General features: G+C 40.0%; 1 protein-coding gene across 4 annotated transcripts in view; it reads right to left on the reverse strand.

Moving 5' to 3' along the window:
* Positions 1–21,438, reverse strand: part of LSR (lipolysis stimulated lipoprotein receptor) — a 295,848-nt gene that overhangs the window by 144,701 nt on the left and 129,709 nt on the right. For all 4 annotated transcript variants that reach the window (XM_085606478.1, XM_085606479.1, XM_085606476.1 and 1 more), the window contains one exon: positions 11,664–11,810. In XM_085606478.1, the coding sequence (XP_085462604.1) occupies positions 11,664–11,810 (147 nt within the window). The remainder of the gene's footprint in view (positions 1–11,663; positions 11,811–21,438) is intronic.

Here is a 21,438-nt window from a genome sequence, read left to right on the forward strand (position 1 = left end):
CTTTCGTTGCAACAAAATTCACCAAGCCAAACAGCTGCAGCGATGGGACGCATTGAAAAACAAAGAAATGCGTCAATTACTGAGACCTTCGTGGATGCGATGCGATGCGACAGTTCCGCTGGACACAGGGGAGTGGTGGGTCGGGTCTGGTCTGTAGGGGGAAGCAATGAGTTGATTCTGAGACGACTTTGATCAGAGTGTGATGCGTCGGGGAAAACTTGACACACAGGGTCGATGTGTGGAAAGCCAGGATGCGTCTGAACGATGTGGCGGTATCCAGCGGCGCTGCGTAGATTTCTTCAGCCGCGATCCCTCGGTGAGTCAATTCTTGCAGCGGCGACAGGCGCTGCGTTGGTTTCAGCAGCAGTGCGGCGATACGTGGAGATTCTTCTCGCACCACGGCGTTGCATCGGAAAACTGTTGCAAGAAGAGCGATGCATCGATTTTCTTGTTGTCGAGTTGCTTTCCAGCTCCCAGCAGCAGAAACAACCTCCAGAGGCCCCACACAGTCACTTTTTGGCAGGTCAGAAATCCCAGCAAGGAAGTTCAGGGGAGCTGGGGGTGAAGTCATTGTGTTCCTGAGACTTCAAAACAGGAGGCAAGCTCTACTCAAGCCCTTGAAGACTTTCCTCAAGCAGGGGACACAAAACACAGCAAAGTCCTTCTCCTTTCCTTGGCAAAAACAGCAACTGCAGGCCAACCCCAGACACACAGCAAGGGTAGTACTTCTCAGTTTCTCAAGCTCTTCTCCTTGGCAAAGGTTCCTCTTGATTCCATAAGTAGTCTAAAGTACAGGGGTTTTAAGTCTAATACTTATACCCCAAAATGTCTTTGTGCAAGGGTCTCCGAGACCAGTCCAAACCAGTTCTGCCCTCTCTTGTGCAGCTGCCCAGCAGGAGGTGGAGACAGCATTGTGTAAGACAGACAGGCCCTATTCAGGTGCAAGGGAAATCTCCTCCCACCACTCTACATGCAGACCGGGCCTATTCAGGAGTTCGTGAGAAAACCTCTCAATACTCTGAATGCAGCCCAGGTCTATGCAGCGCAGCCCCGACTCATTCAGGAAAGTCAGGACACACATCAAACCCCCCCGTGGCTGTCAGAGAATGCACCTCCCCAGCCCCTGTCACTCCAAAACCAGATAGTCAATACACAAACTGGCAGAGGCACACAGAATGGTTAAACAAGAAAATGCCTACTTTCTAAAAGTAGAAAAGAAACCAGGACCTAACTGTTCTGGACAAAGTGAGCACTACCTGGGGTACTCAATATGGAGTATTCACAAATTATAGTGTCAATATTAAAGACAGCAAAACAGTTTCAACAAGTGAGTCATCGTAATCATAAATTAAATGTTGTAGTCCAAAAGTCCAATAATAGAAAGAAAGCCGAAGTTCAAAGTTGTCCGGTACTTCTTTATTCAGAAGTGGAATTCATGGATGTTGAAAAACCTCAAAATCATTATTCAAATGCTTGACAATCATGAGGAGAAACATTCACAATGCATTTCGGGTATTCTACGCACCCCTCTTCAGGGGAAATCTAAAATAAACATACATGATAAATATGCACATATATTCCTTGTCATTTAAAAGCATACTCTATTATGGCCTTTCAGTTGCCGGGAGAAAAACAAGTGCATGAGCTTGAAAATAGAATAACGAAACCTCTTGTAAAATAAAGCCAAAAGAAACTCAGTGGTATGACCAGAACTACCTTAGAATCCAAGTGAGTTAGTAATAACAAACTACTTCTGTGAAACAGTAGAAAAGCGGAAAGAGGAGACCTACGCCACCATTTTAATGAGTAGTGGAAATTCAAACCGTAGTGCGGTTAATCAATGAAAGAATCACTTCTAATGATATGTTTGAACAGGAAAACATACTAAATGATTAATCTTGGTCAGCCTAGCTGATCATGTATCGTAGATACATAGATGATATATTCATCATATGGCAGGGTTCTAAAACTCATCTGGAAACCAAACTTAAGGGGTTGAATGACAAATCCCAGGATTCAATTCACATATACCTTAGACACTCAGATGATCTCGTATTTGGACGTTAATGTTGAATTACACGGTACTGACAGTCACCACGGTTTTTAAAAAAGCCACAGACCGCAACACTTTACTGTTCAGCAGTTTTCATCCAGACACTTTAAAGAAACATCTCCCTTATTCTCAATTTTTGAGGATCAAGCGCATTTCATCGAATAATGATCAGTACACATTTGCACTCATGGAATCTAAGAAGAGTTTTAGATCGAGGCTATCCTACTACTACAGTTGAGGCATCCGCTAAACGGGCAGAAGAGATCCCTAGAGTCTCATTACTCGATATACAAGAGAAATCACAACACCAAAGAGAAGTGTTTGTATCCACATTCTCGACTCAATCACCCATTATAAAGAAAATTATCTTACGCAGATGGGATCTGTTACAATCTGAGCCTGATTTTAAACATCTTTTCCAGGATCCTCCAATTTTTGCGTACAAAAGGTCCAATAACCTTCGAGAACTCTTAACAAAAAAACCTGTAACTCACTTAGAACAACACAAAGGCATGCAAAAATGCTACAATTGCTCACACTGCAACAATGTTCTTATCGGGAACTCCATACCACATCCGTGGTCTGGGAGATCGATAGACTTAAGATTTACTGCTAATTGTAACACCCAGAATGTTATTTACGTGATTCGCTGTCCGTGTGCTTTACATTATGTAGGGAAAACAGAAAGGGCACTGAGGACACGCATAACAGAACACAAAAGTAGAATTAGAACAAGAGCACTTAATTCACCTTTAGCCAGTCACTGGATAACGGCACACCACTCTATTGCACAACTCAGATTTTCTGTACTAGAAGTTGTTAACACTCGCAACGACAGAGATACGTCTAGATACATCACACAAAGGGAAACTTTCTGAATTAGATACTTGGATACCATGGTCCCTAAAGGGTTAAATGACAAACTGGAATTATCTTGTTTCCTTTAGGGCCAGCCTTGTGTATTGACCTGGAGTTCGTCATTTATTATATTTTATCCAGTATGTGGTATTACCAGACATCACCTACACATAGGTCATTCAGCATTTTGTCGATTTGTTATTTCATCATGATTACACCAAACCAGATTGTACGTTGGTATATTTTTATAATCGCAAAAGTAAGTTGTAATGTAGATTTACAGTTCGTTCAATTATTCGGTATACGCACAAATTCATTGGATTATTTTTAGAGAAATTGTCTTTAGGGACTTTGTTAAACACAATACAATTCGGTACATCAATAATTTTTAAACATAAGGGTTTTTGTATGTGTTTTTCTGGCCCACACTATAGCAGGAGATTTGCATTCTTAATTACGGGTTTTCAAATACAGTTGAATTACTATGCGGGCATGAAGTGTTTGTTGATTCTTGTCATTGACTAATTTACAGCTATTATTTGAAGTCCTCTCAATTTTGTAGTTCTTCATTGAACAACTCGATGATTATTTCATAAATGACTTTGTGGAATAGCGATTCAAGTATTCTTTACATCATTGAAGTATTACTAGGATTAAATGTAATATCAAACATGTCAAAGCATTTTTGTAAACACTGAGGATATCACTTAGTGTATTTCATTGTATTGAGGTTCATGCTTCTTTCCTTTTTTTCTATCACTTAGGTTCTACCATTTCACTAAATTAATAGCAATTCACAATTCATTCTCACAAACTCACAGACTCAGATTAAATGGCTGCCATGTTAGCAAGCTACCATCGCAAACATACACGTCCCATTTCTAGGTTTATTGTTCTCGATGCCCACCGAGAGTTTCTCGGTGCACACGGGAAACACGCTCCATTTATTGACGAGAATTCAAGCACAGCCAACTTTTCGTCCGTGTCACTTCAAGAGGATAGTACTTGATTCCATGACTCCACAGCAAGTACGTCGAAAACAGCTCGAGCACCACCTTCCTTCATCTTATTCACATGGCGAAGCGATTTACAGCCGTTTTTTTCTTCTCTTTTTTTCATGATTAGATTGACTTGTTCATTGTTCGGAGCTTGCTCCACTTCATTGGATTACAGGCGTTTTACACTCACAGGTGAGAGATAAAGATCTAGTTCACTGGGGTTTGACCCGAGGGTAACATACTTCACATTATTCGAGGCACTTAGGTTCTCTTAATTAATTCTCTTGGGCAGGCGACGCAGAGAGACTTCATGATGTGTAAAGCTTTCGGTTCATACCACAGATTACTGCACATTTTTACCATGTGAGTGGCAGGGGAGACATTTTATTCACACAAAGATATATATTTTTTCGACCTATTTTTTAGACGTCATGTTATAACATTAGTGAATGTTATTTTGTTTTTTTGCTAATCGCCAACATTATTTTTGCGCATCATCACCAAGAACAATTATATTCACGAAGGAACCACCGCGCTATGTTTGACAGTTTAATTTAACGGAGGTACAGATTGAGACTTCTGTTACAACATATCATTAGAAGGGATTCTTTCATTGATTAAACGCACTACGGTTCGAATTTCCACTACTCATTAAAATGGTGGGGTAGGTCTCCTCTTTCCGCTTCCCTACTGTTTCACAGAAGAAGTTTGTTATTACTAACTCACTAGGATTCTAAGGTAGTTCTGTTCATACCACGGAGATTCTTTTGGCTTTTTTATTTTACAAGATGTTTCGTTATTCTATTTTCAAGCTCATGCAGTTGTTTTTCTCCCGGCAACTGAAAGGTTGTACTAGAGGATACTTATAAATGACAAGGAATATATGTGCATTTATCATGTATATGTTTATTTTAGATTTCCCCTGAAGAAGGGTGCGTAGAACACCCGAAATGCATTGGGAATGTTTTCCTCATGATTGTCAAGCATTTGAATTATGATTTTGAAGTTTTTCAACATCCATAAATTCAACTTCTGAATAAAGAAGTACTGGACAACTTTGAACTTCGGCTTTCTTTCTATTATTGGATTTTTGGACTACAGCATTTAATTTATGATTACGATGATTCACTTGTTGAAACTGTTTTACTGTCTTTAATATTGACACTATAATTTGTTAATACTCCATATTGAGTACCCCAGGTAGTGCTCACTTTGTCCAGAACAGTTAGTTCCTGGTTTCTGGTGGTAGGGTGGAACCACCTCAAAGAGAGCACACCAATTTTGATTATTTTTTAGAGCACTATGATATAATTGATCAATTGAGAACCTTTGAGTGCACCACAGCTGTTATTTTACACTTTGATTTCTAAAAGTGGCATTTTTAAACACACAATTAAAAGAACCATCTTTAATAAAAGAGGTTTTACTAAATTCGGAGTTCAGAAAGCCTAAATGTTATTTTTCTATTTTATCCCTTTTGGAAGATATGCTGGTAAAATGTTTCAAAGCATTCCCCATTCTGTCCTATGGGGCAAGACAGCCTTTCAATAGTGAAAAACGGAAATTGCAGTATTTCACGCTCAGGACATGTTACACACATCAGTTCATGTCCTACCTTTCACATACACAGCATCCTGCCCTGGGGGTACCTTGGGCCTACCATATGGGTGCCCTATACGTAAGAAAAAGGAAGGTTAGGGCCTGGCAAGTGGGAGCCCTTGCCAAGTCGCCATGGCAGTTCGCAAACTGCGCACAGGTACTGCAGTGGCAGGCATGAGACATCTTTTCAGGGCTACTCATGTGGGTGGCACAATCAGTGCTGCAGGCCCACAAGTAGTATTTGATTTACCAACCCCGGCACACCCGGTGCACTTTACTAGGGACTGACCAGTAAATCAAAATATGCCAATCAGGGAGAACCAAACATAATAACAATTTACACAGAGAGCATATGCACTTTAGCACTAACAAGCAGTGGTAAAGTGCCCAGAGCCCTAAAACCAACAACAGGTCAGAAGAAACAATAGGAGGAAGAAGCAAAATGTTTGGGGATAACCCTGCAAAAAGGGCCAAGTCCAAAGGGTGACTTCTAAATTAATATCGGAAAGAGCATTTTTGAAACCCTAAGTTAACAAAAAGCTATAAGTCCAGAACAAACCGTCACCAAATTAAAAATATATAGTAAATTTGGTCCGTCTACATTTATTTGCTTACCAAGTTGAAGGAGTTCAAATGTTATGCGAATAGTCAAATCAAACTAACATACAAGCCCCTCTAATATTTATATCCATGCCAATCTTAGGATTGCCCAACCACTGAGAGAGCTGTGCCTTAGTGCCTATAACTTTCTTACCTTTCTAGTCAAAATTAGATAAAGTCATTATGTAGTGGTGTCAGTTGATTCTTCGGGTAAAGGAGTGAATATGTGCTGGTAGGAGGTGGTGAGTTGGGATGGTGGGGCAAGGAGAGGCCTATTTCATAACCAATAACAGGGGTGGGTAATTCGTATCGCCCGACGCCCGAGACATTAAGATTTATTGCAAGGGCAAGAAGTTTTAATTACTGTTTTGTCCGCAGGGCAAGTAGACAGTAAATTATGGACTGAGACCAAACTATCCTCTGACCACTTCAAATTGACAGTCCGCGCCTCGTCCACAGTGTAATCACCTAACCCAGACACACATGGCACAATTAATAGCAGGATGCAGAGGAGCCTATTTCCGATTATGTAGCCCGCCTGGGCAGTCGAGAGAAGCCAGGTGAAATGAGTGATGAATGGCTTGGCTCACCACAGGCACCGATTGTAATAAATTGTGAGGTATGATGCAGCAGTGAATCTTTAACGCTTTTAGTACATTGGACACAGCTTTTGGATCTAATACTCAGGAAATCACCGTAACGAGAGTGTGTACATGGATTTTAAGAATTAGAGTTCTGCCTCTTGATCACAGTGCATGCGGGCTAAACCACGCAACTGTACACAAAACATCTGATACCGATTTAAATTAAGTGCAGTGTGTTCACAAAGTAAAGCACAGCATGAACTTTGTGTAGCACAGAATTTTCCAAACCCGCAAATTCAAGAGAGAATGGTCTGTATGTAGTGTTTCCTTAGAGCACGGGGCGAACATGGAGCTTTTGCAGCTCTAGAACACTCCCAGCAATGGCAGGTAGGAGACAAGCTTCTTTGCGCCTTGCCTTTACCCGACTTTTGTTTTTAAACTTAATTCACCCTTCTGATCCTGCCCTTTCTTGGCTCCACCCTTGGGCCTCTCGTGCTGAACCCAGGTCGCTCTCCTCTGTTCCCCTCCCCTCTTCTCCCCTCGCATCCGAGGTTTGCAGTAAAGTGCTTGGATTTCTTTTGTCATGCAATTCTTGGGCCCCTCTCCTCTCACATTGCTTGCTGTCTGGGCTTGCTGTCTCGGCCTCTTACTGTTTCAACGAAACCTACATTAAAGCGCCTTACTTTCCCTGTGGGGCTCTCGTGCAGCCCACAGATCCACCCCTGTTGCTTTCATTTTCACGAGCCTCTAATTTGTTAACCAGTGTCTGCACTACGCTCTTTTCTTCCCCCTATGGCTCTGCATTTATTCCTTCACCAGCACCGAGGAACCGGAGGCCAGAAAAAGAAAACAGAAGGGGTAAGGCAGAGTTTGCCAGAAGGCAGGTTTGCAGTGATATATTTACCACAAATTAAAAGCCTAAACCTTACTGTCTGATACGATGTCACCAAAATCTTGCACCTGAAACTGAGAGGCTTTATATGCTGTTCTGTGCAGTGCCAGGCATGACTTTAAAGCCGCACTGGGGCGCTAGACTAGGGGTGATTTCTTTAAGTCAGTAGAAATGCCATCCATTAACATCTGCTACGTGATGCAACCTCAGGCCCTGACACGGACTATAGCCAGGGCCACTGGAATTATGTGATTGAGCGTCCGCAGTGTTTGCCACATAATCCATCATCTGCTGCATAATCCCCAGATTTTAACAAAAACAAAATTCGTTTCTAGCTCAAATGATTAAAAAGTTACTACAAATGCGACTTTGCGTTTTGCCGAGAAGTGGAAGCCGCTTTGCAAAGCTGGACTGGTCACCTTTCTGTTGATTATTGCTGTATTTGGAGGTTCACCTCATACTAATGAGTTGCAACCAATGACCACAGGGTGTTACCAGGTTTGAAAATGATGAAATAATGAACTAATACTATTACAAAATGTGCCATATTATGTCACATAATTTGCCTTTTCTTGCTGCATAATTTACTCAACCCTGCCACATAATTTCGTCCTCTCTTGCCACATAATTAAAGTGGCCCTGACTATAGCTCTGGTCTGTTTGACAGCAGGCATGCCCGGAGGCGTTCAAATAGCCCACATTTTACCTAATTTACAACAATAACAGGCAAGTCTCTGAAAGCTATTTTGGCCCTACAACCCCTTGCAAACCCTATTAAAGTTAGAGTTAAAAACAGTGCGCCTGTGCTGCTAAGCAACTTACTGCAGTTTTAGGTAGCTCTTATTAAAATGAGTTAACCTTTATGTGAACACCACTAATCTTGCAAGATTAGGAAATGGAGGACCAAAAAAAAAAAACACTTGCCCAGGATCACACAATGTGGCTAAGTGGTGGTGAGTCTAGGTTAGAGGCTCAGCACTCTCATTTGGAAGCTAAGCCACATTCCTACAATAAACTGGTGCACTGCACGCTAAGATAAGGCAGGTATGTGGAATCGTTACCTGAAATGTACCGGGAGGAGTAAATAACAAAGGAGCATGTATGGCTGGATAGTGTGTTTATGCAGTCCATAGAAATGGGCTTCTTAAAAGTGTACAGAGTAAAGTGAACATAATAATGTATATGTGTCCAAATAAATCCTGCTTAGAGTAGATAGGTTGGTGAGGCCCTCTGCTGCTTCACAACAGCAAGACTTGTAGCTTTCAGGCTGTAAATGCCTCTGGGCCTAGAAGTCTCTCCTTTGTGTCGTGCTGGCTTGCTCTACCCTTGCCCTGTATTCTATATTACAGCTACATCTTGCAAGGGAGCGGTGCTTGAAATGGCACCACAGAGATAAGGTCTGTACCCCGAGGCAGTGGGGAATGATTGTTTTTTATGCTATTTGAAAGTAATCACATGCAAAGCAAGTGAATAGACTGCATGTAGAATGTCCCGTTAAAAGCTGCGAAATTTAGAACGAGCTAACGTTACAAACCTCTCAGGAGATGCAGCAGAACAAAGTGAATTTGTTCTTTTGCTGTGTGCTTTAGTTTATAGCAGAAATTACAAAATGCCAACAACAGAACCTTCCCTACTTAACACACCAACCACATGAACTTGTGTTTATGACACTTTCTTTTCCTGTTTACTATCTCAGCACGCTGTCATTTTTCGAATTCCCTGTTCAGCTTGTCTTTTTCTTGCTGTCTCAACCTTCTGCAATTGGTCTTGTGCCCAGTCTAATCCTCATGTTATATCTATTTCTCCATCTAAGTCGCCTTCCTTCTCTTCCTTTTGGATCTAAATCCTCAAACATCTCTAGACAAGTTTTACTCTTCTTTCTTTTGCTCCCAGTTGGATGCTCACCTCTGTCCCCTCTCAAACTCCTGATGTAAAACCACCATCCCCCCACTTCCCTTCCCTACTGCTCTCCATTCTGAAAGTAAAAGCGATTCACAAACTATTGCGGATGGTCACCTCTCTGATGTCTGCACCCACACCCTGTCAAAATGCCCCCACAGTTTGATAAATCAGTCTCTAGTCTACGGCTGAGATGGAGAATGTTTTGACAACAAAACCGTTTCTACTTCTGGCTTTTTTTTAATAGACCCCTGGTTATTTTTGCTAGGAGATTTGTCCTGCAAGATACATTCCTCGTGTTGTTCCTTTTACACCACAGTATACTTTATTTAAAAAGCAAGTCACCTGGCATGTTATTTTTAGATCATGTGCCGTTCAGTAAATGAACTGTCCTTGTATCAGTTCCATATAGCAAGCTGGGGCAGGGTAATTCGCCCCTGTCCTCGACTGTTAGTTTATGGTCTCCTTCAGGAGTGTCTGCCACTGTTTTATAAGCCTGTATAACAAATTGAGTCTTGGGTTGGTTGAAGATATTAATGACCAGTGAACCAGTATTGCAGTGGACTTTCGAGCTGCTGCAGATTCTTTCTTTGGAATGCTTAGAAAAACGTCTTTGGTGCAGTAAAGATTCAGGCTTAGTGATTTTTCACATGCTCCAAAGGGCACTTCATTTCCTAATAATGCTCCTAGGACTGCCTGTGTAATGTTGGTAAGACTTCTACAGCATAGGCCTAAGTGTGCCTCCCCACCCCAATCTCCTTGTTATGTTTCACAGTGTCACAGATTGAGTCATACAAATGAAAACCTTACACACTTTCAGAGATGATTGTTTGATCTAAGTGGGGCTGTAATCTGAAGACCCATCCCTTTGGAAAAAAGGAATGGTCTCCTACCCTTCCCAGGAAAGCTAGACATGTCATGCTTTCCTGAGCAGGACACCCTAATCTAGACATAATCACAGATCACATTCATATCCACCCATGACTATTGCATGAATCTCAAATGCATTATGGGTAGAAGCTTGGGTCGATATGTGACTGCGTTTATTATTCTTTGTAAATACCTAATGCAAAAATGTTATCCTGTAAATATGTAATACTTACCTGCACATTACCAAGGTGTACATTATACTGGGAATTTCTGATTCGAATATGCAACCTTTGTTGACACTCTTCTCCCAAATGGAAGCTTCAATGTATTGAATGTCTAAAATGCATGGTCTAAAACCTAATTTACACGTTTGCCTGTCCATCTTATTTATTTAGCGAAGAGGTAAGGCAAGTAGATTTTTTAGCAGGACAAGTAGATTTTTATAAAATTTTGTCCCCTAGACAAGTAGATTTTTTAAACAATTCCACACCCCTGCAATAAGCACAACAGCGACACCCTTTGAATTTGCTTTGAGAGGGAGAGAGAAATAAGTAGATAAGAACAGAAAGACAAGTACAGAAAAAGCGAGTATTCAAAAATTTGTAGACGATGCAAAAAAAAAAAACACAGTTTTAAGAGATGAAATGTAGCTAAAGGGCCTGAGACACAGTGGAGCAGTATGAAAAGACGTACACCTCATTACCAGAGAAAGGATAGCAGAACGTCGACAGGTACAAAAGGAAACATCCATAATTTGCCAAGTGTGGCAATCACTCATCTTCAAACAAGGAGAACAACCGCTCCAATGTCTGTGATAATAGAAAGTATATGCACAAACCTGAGCAGATTTCAGTTGTGTAATAAACACATTCAATGCTGTTCTTAAGCAATTGTGTGCATTTCTTCACAGCACCATTAACATAACGAAGGCATTTAACTGGTCACACACATGAATGTACAGACAAGCTCATAAATACATCAATTTATAAAATTTGTAGATTTATGTAGGTCAGATTATCACCCCTGAGGGTATCCAGGCGTTGTCCATGGGGAGATTACGTGATCTGCCCAGAACCGCAGGTTGCGGAGCTGACGCCTAGACCTGAACCCAAATCATCAGCTCCCAAGTCGGCAGCTCTGTCAAATGCACCACATCTTCTCCCTCTAGCAAAAGATTGTTTAGCCAATATGGTCTTCAAGGCAAAATTCATGAGTAAGCATTGCGTTTCTGAAGTTGGCTAATGCTAAATAATTATCTTGATTCAAGAGCTTATATTTTAACATGTCACATTTTTATCTGGAAAACTTACATGCTCGAGGACAGCAACATTTTTCTGGGCAGCATGGACAACGAACGTAACAGCAGCAAGTATGTGGACAACACTGGCACCAACAGATACTAATGAGTAGAAAGACTAAAAACCCAGCAAGAACCACAAGCACTACAAACAGCCAATCTGAAAAACAAAAGATGAAGTTTCAATTAGCTTTTTTCAAGGATTATGAAACTTGAACACTGTTTATTACATATCATAAGATATGCAGCACCCAAAATACTCTCCCCATAGTATATGCTGATAACTCAGAAACCTGCAATCTAGATGGGTAATCTAGATGTAAATTGCATTTTACGAAAAATTCAAGCATATGGATAATACAAAAAAAGTCATGCTTATAAAATGTTAGTAGAAATGAAACGCTACTCATTCATCTACACACCACAAACTACACACCACAACCATCTATCCACCTGTGTTCTAGTGGAAAAGCTTTAATTATGATCTGCATGGAAAGAAGATTGAATATAGTAGTTCCTGAAAACTGTTTCCATTGTAATGAACAAGGACAATGGTGAATTAGGTTATTAAGGCTCATGCTGTGCAACAAAGCTGTACAGCACTGAGGCGATCAATCAATTCTCAAAGAAATAAGTTTCATATTAAAACTTTCAGAAACTTTAAGGAACGGTAGACTGCAGAGAAAGGCCTTAACTTATTTGTACAGATAATTTTCTTTAATACATTTTCCAAATATTTGTACAACCAAAAAATAGGATTTCATGATGGACGATTACAATTTCTGACAGCAGTCAACTGCAGTACATAGCTACATAACTTATGAGCACAGCCTTGTCATGCTTCCACTATATTAAAAAGACAAGATTGACTAAAGAATCACATGAACGACTGTTACCTGTGATTTATTTTATTAACCCCTCTTCAGAGAGATTTAGTTTTATTTAAAGTAACAGATTTTCTGGAAACTATGAGGCAAAAACAAAATGCAACATCGAGGAAAATCAACAGAATTTTATTTAACATTATCATAATCCATACTCTTGTTCAAAGTTAGACTGCAAAAGTGAAATGCCAAAATCGTTGCTGAGACCAGAAGTGCAGAGACACATTGGGTAATACACAGGGTGGGTAGCCCAGCCTGATCTTGAGTCCGAGATTAGGTATTAATATTGCAGAATACCTAGAAAAAAACTACAATTCTCCAGTTAAAAGTTAGGCCGCTGTTTTTTGAACTTTTGACTTCTGTGGACTCATACTTAATCATTACTGGAATCCAGGGATCCCCCAATGAATCCTTATTGAAATCCAGGGAACCCCACTGAATAGAGAATAGAAGGCCAGTGACCTCAGCCTAAGCATTTATGATAAGCGGAACTGCAAAACAATAGAGAAAGAAGCATTTATCAAACAAATACACAAATGAAGAAAAATGGTATTTAATTCACAAGAAATATCAAAATAAAGTGAAACTAAATGGGGAGGTTGGAAAATTCAATACAGGCAACTCTTCACCCATACTATATTCAGTCTGATTCCCTTGCACTGCTCACCTAAATCAATCTGAGGATAGTAACTTAATGTTTAACCGCTAATTTCAAGTTCCTTCACCTTTTCAATTGTACAGGTTGCTTCTTCATTTATACATACTTTATTAATCTATTATTTAATTTTCTTGCTCTTGCCAGGAACACCCAAGACACCATACTGCGATAAGAGTAGGACTCAGATCAGTGAATAAAGGCTTGAACAACCCTTACCACTCGATAAAAGTTTGACTATTTCTTATTCTCAGTCCAAGCATCAACTAATCAAACTAATCTTTCCCTATTAATTTAGCACATAAATCATATTAAGGTCACCACCTCCTTACTAATCTCAGTTTCTCAGGGATTGTCTACTGCAAAAGCATTTATATGGTTAACAAAACCTATCAGGTAAATTAATAATTGGAAATTTTAGTTGCCAGTTGATATATTTCTTAGGCATAGCTTTCTTCCTTGGAGCCACACACCATTAGTAGACTGTGCTCTCATGAAAACCCCTCTTCCTCTAAATCACTGCAAAGAAAAACTAGACTTTTTAAATTAATTTTATTAATCTTTTCTCACAATCCCCACTCCTTTTACCAATTTCCATAAATGATGCCAATTTGAGAATCCAAGGGACGGAGGGTTGCAGATAGGACTAACCATGAGCTGTAAAAATCGGGTTAAGTAATTTACCTGATCAGCCAATTCAGATTGGACGTTTTCCTTAAAATGTAATCAGCTAAGAGGAGTCTCAGGAGGTAGTGAGTGATTTACCATGAGAAGTTTTAGACTGAATCAAAATATACTTTTGACATAATGCAAGGGTACAAACACCCAAAAACATGCACAAGTCTTCATATATCTCTCTCTCTGAACAGGGAAATTGTCAAGCTGAGGTAGAGGTTAAACTTGTTTCAAGTTAACTAAGAGAAAAAGAAAAAAGACAGAAGAGAACACATGGCCAGACGGAAAAAGTATTTTATGTATGACATCATATACGTGTTAAGGAGTTGCTCAAAGACTGCCTTTTCTATAGCAGGATACAGGACACAAAGCTCTCCTGGGCCCTAAAGTCTTCATTATTACCTAACTGCACTTTTGCACCTAAGGAATGCAAAGACTGATACGATAAGAGAAAAATCGATTCAAGAGACCTGCTACCTCAAACGGTCAGGGTAATAATACCTACCGTGCAAAGGAGGAAGACATATTAATAAAAAAATTGTGAAATGCAAGCTAGTTGATGTGTCGTAAATTGGCTGCGATTAAATTAGCGTTAGCAGAATCCATCTGGTATTTACAGGCTATCCTGTACATTTTGTGGAATCCATTTTGTATTTCTGGCAGCCATTTTGTCTTCCCTTGTGCTCTGTTTAAAGGACTGGCTATACTTAGACTCTGCTACCCTGCACATGCGCAGGAATATCTAACTGTCCATGCATCGGTTTTTAGTCTGTAACTATCAGGTTGTTTCTACCAGAGTCAGCAACTGCTAGCTCCTCCTATACTATTTACAGTGCATTTCTGTATGACCATCTATGTATGTAACTCTTCTCATGTATGCTTGCATCGTCCTTTTCCTGAGCCCCTGTGTGGGTATAAAAGACCCATGGATCTTCTACTCTGGGTGCTACCTTCATTCAGCACCACAGGGTGCTGGGTGAATGTGGTTCCACCTCCTGAGGTTTAATAAACTATGTATTTTCTATTTCAGTTTCTGTGCCAACTTCTTTCTAATAGTCTGAGGACTCTGTGCAGAGAAGGGCGAACCCCTTGCACTGGTAGGCCTAGCTGAGGCCTATTTTCTACAGATGGACACGTTTTAGCATTATTAATCTTGCAGGAATAAGTGCAGTAAACCAGCATTGGCAAAGCCAGTAGATCTGGTGTTGGCTGATAGCCTTTGCCAGCGCTTGTTTTGTTATGCTTTTTTAGAACTTCATTGTTGGAGAAGCTAATGGGCACTCACCAAAATAAAATATTGGCTAAAAGTAAAACTAATGTTTTGGTTGCAAAAAAGCAGACGCTGTAGTCGAAGGCATCGAAGGAACTAACTAGTGAACAGATATGCTCCTAGGGAAAGAGCAAAATGCCCATCATTCCCATGAAATTAGTCAACAGCTAAAGAGGGCTGAATCATTGTGAATCACGTAACAGATCAATGAATGAAGAGGGATGGCTGAAAGTACCTACAAGTGAGTATATTGTATACGTAGTTTTGCTAAACTCAAAATGTCTTGGCTGACCTCAGACCTAAAATTTACTTTTCATGAATGAACACCAAAAATTTAAATTTGCACACTAGCTCGAAAAGTGGCACATTAGTATGGTACTCAACATTAAGACCTAATAGAGACTCAGGCTTCTTGAACAGATGGAACACTTTTGCAAGACTACCAAGAAATCACGTAATAAATGTCTACTAAGGGTTTCTAGATGCTATAATTTCCAGCATTGTATTTATCCATGGGTTTTCAATGGCACAAATATAACGTGTGCAAAATCAAGCATTAAATTGTAGCTAAAGGCTTTGCAAGACTTGGGGCAGATGTGTGGTCATACAAAACTCCAGCATACAAAAGAAAGCTCAGACAGAAATCCTGGGAAATGAATGAATCCTAGGTATCAAAAGCAGAAGGGACGCTGAAGGATCTTTTAGCTTCAAAACCATCTTGACTCAGTATTGGGTCTTCATTTTCAAACAATTTAGGCAAACCAGCAAGAGGGTCGCAATGAGGGTGAAACAGATTTAGCTCTTTATTGAAAAGATGATCAATGTGCAGAAACCGAAAGAAGAGGTTTTGGTATACATGTCAACATTGCCAGGTAGATTGATGGTCAAGCGGTTAACATCTGAATCAAAGTTAGTATTTGGGAAAGAACACTTTCTTTGAAGCAGAACAAATCAAGTGTTTTACAACAAAAGGAGGTGTCTTTTTCAGGTTTAGTCTGTCTTCTAGCTTTACTGGTTTTAGAGTTCATGGAACTACAGTGATCTTAGGAAGAACATCCAATTGCCTTTAAGAAAAGAAGAATGAGGATCTATTTGCAAATCAGAGACAAAAGCCATATCAAAGAAGCAGACGGATGCAGTTTAAGACAGTCATTTCGAAATTCTCTCATTAAATTTCGCATTTTGGGAGCTGAACTTTTACATTTCCTTACTTTCAAGGATTAGGATTAATTATCTTATTTAATGCATTTTCAAAGACATCAGCAAATATGTCAAACTTCAGTTTGTAAATTGGACTGTGTAGGATAATCAATTTACTGCTGCAAAAATTACAAAAATCGTTTCAATAAAGATTTGAGTGCACTCAATTACTTTTGTGATGCATGTAGAGAGTGGATTCATGCTGTCCTGGTTTTTGCTTTTGTTTTCATATGTTTTTTTAAAGTGTGTGGAAAGGACTGTATATCATGACTGGAAGTGAGTGTTCTATGCAGTACCTCTTTACTTTGCAATCATCAGCAGTGCAATCAGAGATGAATGACTATTTCAAGAGGATTCAGCTCACAATAAGAATAGCGAACTATCCACTAGCTGATTGGATTACAGCTCCTCAAATAAGAACAGTTTTCTGTGATTTGTCTTTGGGATATGAAATTGATATTTATTTTGGTGTATTCAGGATGGTTGAAATGTTGTGAAGAGATTGATAAAAGTTCATTTGCATGCATGGGTTAGGATTTGCTTTTATTTCCAAAAACTATTCTGGATCTTACAAAAGATAATCACAGTTTCATTGCTTACATGCGAGTCTGCAATTTTTGTTTTCGATAACTTTTTCCCGTTTTTATTACTGTGTTACTATTCCTGCAAGGCATCACATTTCAGATCAGTCAAGACCCTCTCTCCGAGTGTAACAAAGATGCACAGCCGGGTTCTTTCTCTTTTGAATTTGGGCTCCGCTTCTTGTGCCTACTTCTGTTTTGGCCTGAAAGCTGCCCGTGAGTAATTGCTGCTTCTGCATAGCTTATTCATGCAGATGTTTGTCATTTTCCTTTGTTCTCAATACTACGCTGAATTTGTAAGGTTTCAGGTGCCATACTGTTTTAAACATACCTGTAGAGTAAATATGGTATCTATGTGGGGGCTCAGATATGGTTTCATTAAACAAGAGGTGTTGGGTAATCATATTAATGATTGGCCTGCTTCTCACGCATTATTATGATTTTAACTTGACTGTGAAATTTACAACTGTCTTGGCTTATATAGGAGTTTTTTAGCCAACTGTGCCGACAAGTGTCTAAAAATGACCCTGGTTGTAATTTCAGGCAATAGAAGTGGGAGCAAGAGAGAAGGACCTATTAGAATTTCTCATGGTGGAAGGATAGTGAAATAAAGTTGCTTCATCAGCAAGTTCAATGGCCGAGAAAGAACGGCTTTAAAAAACGTTTTGAATGAGGATTGCCCCCTTAATTATCTCATTATTATGCTCCCCATGTCCCTAACTGAAGATTCCTTGACAAAGATAGATATCATTTCCAATACATTTTTGTGGCAAAACAAGAAACAGAAATTCCCTTAAAACATTACTCTACAATTAAAAAAAATTACCGGATAGCCTATCTTTTAAGCAGGACACTACACTAACTAATTCCTTGAAGAGTCCGAATACTAAACAATCTGGGTATGGCTGGAGCAATCTCTCTTGAACGAAAAACCTATTGGTGCTTTTCTAGCTGTGCACAATTTTTACTTACATCACACCAGAAACAAAATGCTTAACACTAAAACAAATGCCATCTTAAGGCTGGACTATTTTTCGAAAAATAAACTTTGCAATTCTAACATGGCATCCATATGGCGCAACTCCAAAATTAACAGTGCCAATCCCATATCTTGGCCAGATTGGTGAAGAAAAAAAAAAAAAAGGATAAACGTGGTCAAACACGTCTTTGACAGCAACATACCCTTTTACACTTTACAGTCACGATACGGACAAGATAATATGGACTTTTATAAATTCTTGATACTAAAAGTCTAGATTTCTGAGCAATTACTACACTAATTAGTGGCCTATACAAAACTGGACACATCGTGTTCAGAGTATATAAATTATAGAAGTAGAAGCAAATCACAACACTATAAAATTTTAAACCAAATACATGATTATTAATAGAGCATATTGGACCCCGGTTGAACTTCACAAACTCAACCTCATACAAGACCCCCAAATGTTGGAATTGTGGAATACACGACAGAGACTTGGCCCATATGTTCTTTTACTGCCACATCCTTCAAACGCACTGGGACAGCATCTTTTATATTCGTAAAATAAAGCTTGGGTATTACTCCCACCCAGGATTTCTCCTATATACCACATTAGACTTGCAACTAAAGTCAATAGCCGAGGGCTTATAATTTGACCCAATGCTGACCCTCGCATGCAAATTGCACAATGCTGTGTAGTGTACCCTTGCTGGCAAATGGTCCAGTGTATTTCCGAGCAGCTGAAATCTATTCAAACATTTCACTCATCACCATTTTAGATTTTCTCGGTGAAACACCCAGAGGATGGGCATCATAGCTCACTGTGCCGAGGACTCCACTATGCTTCACTACTGATGTACAACAAATTCAAAACTGGTCTGGGGATACTTGTGTTCCGTTCAGAAGGAAATACATTTTGGGGTACAGCAGTTAAAGCTGAACGAAGGCAAAATTGCATATGGCTAGTCCTGGTCTATTGTGGAGGGTACACTGAAAAGCAGCCACAAAGCCAAGATTAATTACCATTCAAGTATTCCACCCATACATTTTTTATTAGTCTTACCCTTTCAGAGGTAGTTCACATGATCATCTTTCACAAATATGTGCTAGTGACACTAATTGAGGGTACAAAGACCTAAGACTGCGATGGAGACATACCAGAAACAACTTTCTTGGAGGCATGGAAAGAGCAGGACAAATTAAAAAAATTATAAAACTGACGCAATACCTACTTGAGATGCCATTTTTGATCAAAAATATATACTACTTATTACAAACACCACATGGAACCAGACCGGATACTGGAGATAGTCACCTAGCACTAGTGACTTGATATTGCTGCAAACTATTCTGGGCCCAGTCTATCACCACGTAAGAAAGACCCAAGCAAAATATAAAATAGATGAGCTTGTGGAATTGAGAACTGCACCACATAAATCAGCTGACAGAAGTCTGAAGGTTTATCCAGACCTCAAAGTTGTGCATGCAAGATGACCATGAAAGTGAAAAGATTCTGGCTACAGGGCCACCAACTCTTCTAGGAGGTCTGATGACATTACAGACAGGCCTAAGGGGGCAATTGCTTGGAAAACTCGGGATCCAGCCTAGCGCCTGGGGATATTCAAAGATTAGAAGTCCTCAGTTAGAAGTATTCATCAGAATCAATACTTTTATACATATCTACAGATATGTCTAGGCTCGTCTAGTTTTAATGATCCAAAGCACTAGGCATTTTATAGGGTGAACATTCAGCAGTCCTCACTTTCAGTGTAACGTTCGACAATTTTTCTTTATGAAGGTTTAATAATCATTTAATTTAGCAATCGAGTCTGTATATATTCTTTAAACTAATAAAATAAACAAAAGCAAATGAAAAGCAAAGGCCCACCACTGACCTTTCACTGTATATTCTTCTCAAAAAGGAGGAAGTAGAAGAAATGCTTGTAGTGTATGTGCAACGCACTAGGCTCCTGACCTGGCTCCAGACACCCAAGAAACTAATATACCATCTAGAACACTGCCAATTCTGATACTCTATTACTGGATCTGATGGGAGGGTGCAGTTTCTAAAGGCTTTGACTTGTGGTCTCACCTTGACAATGCAGTATAGGTCTAGCCTTGCTCCTGTTCTATCCAACTAAAACTTCGCTACAAAGCGTCTCTGTTATGGTGTGACACCTTCATGGTATTAGGCGAAACAAACAAAAATGAGGGTATTGCCATGTAACATCAGGTCACATGAATCTCGGCCTTTAATCTGTGTTAGAACAAAATAGCACTGTCATAGTGTAAATGCTGACAGCACAGGTTCAAGCACTTTGTCAGTGTTTGCCACCTTTTGAGGCACTTTCTTAGGGGGTATAGTGTTCTTGCTCTATATGCTCCCTGTTTCATGAGTTCTAACTGCTACTGATGAGTTAGCATCATTGAGATTTTTATGGGGAAATGTGATCATGTGTGGGTATGTGGATGCATTTTTTTCTGTCTGAATTAGCAGTATTGCTCTAGACACTGGCTCATACCTGTAGCAGTGCAGTGCTGTTTAGTAAGAAGTGGGTTGTGATCGCTGTGAGACACAGTCGTAGGTAGCATTTTAGAAACACTAAGTAACAATGTATCATACGCATTGATTTGTGACGTAGAATGCATTTTTAGTAGGTGTGGAGTGTAGGGCATGACAAATGTTTTATAGTAAATATGTCGTGTGTTAGGCAATGTAGTATGGTCTTTTTTGGAATAGAGTATGAATGCGTCTCAAAGGCTGTTATGGTTTCAATGATGCAGCCTGCATATGTATGAAATAATGGAGTAGTTTCTGACGGATCAGCTGCTTGACGTAGTAAGAGAAGAGTCCTTACTGGCCTCTACATGGTGATCTCATACCGGGTGCAGCAATGAGACTGCTGCCCAGCTGTGATTAGATGACAGTCTCTGTGTTCTGGATGAAGATATTACATTTATTCTTGATCATCATCTCGCAGCGTTGATGGGCATTTCTGCTCAAAGGACCGAATTCTGCACTTCACAGGACTGATAGCCTTTGGAGGCAATGTTCTGAACTAATTCAACTACGAGTCCAGCAACATGTCACTAACGCTCCCCTGCCTGCATCTGCCTTCCATATTCCTCAGAATTATGAACTAACAAAGAGCTATCAAACTCCCTCAATGTCGGACCGAAAAATAGTGCAAATACACCAAACTCTTTGGCTGAGTGTGCTGCCAGAATTTGGATGAGCTACTTCTTGCACTACTGAGTCCGGCTCGCTTTTCCCAGACCTCCACTGTTCCCACAACTACCTGCACAACCTGAGGGTCTCTCTTACACACTGACCTATTTAGCGGCATCACACATCCTATGAACGTCTGCGCTACAGTTCTGAGGGTCATGTCCCCCCCCCATCCAATGAATCAGCTAGGACACCAGATCATTCCTTACAACAACCTGCGACTTTAAGCAATGTGTATCACTCTTCCCAGCCTTGTTTTTTTGAAGTCCCACCTAACTCTTGACTGCTGTCTGGGACCTCAAGCAATGTGAT

Source organism: Triturus cristatus, chromosome 1_2 (genome assembly GCF_964204655.1).
Source record: "Triturus cristatus chromosome 1_2, aTriCri1.1, whole genome shotgun sequence".
NCBI classification, from domain to species: Eukaryota; Metazoa; Chordata; class Amphibia; order Caudata; family Salamandridae; genus Triturus; species Triturus cristatus.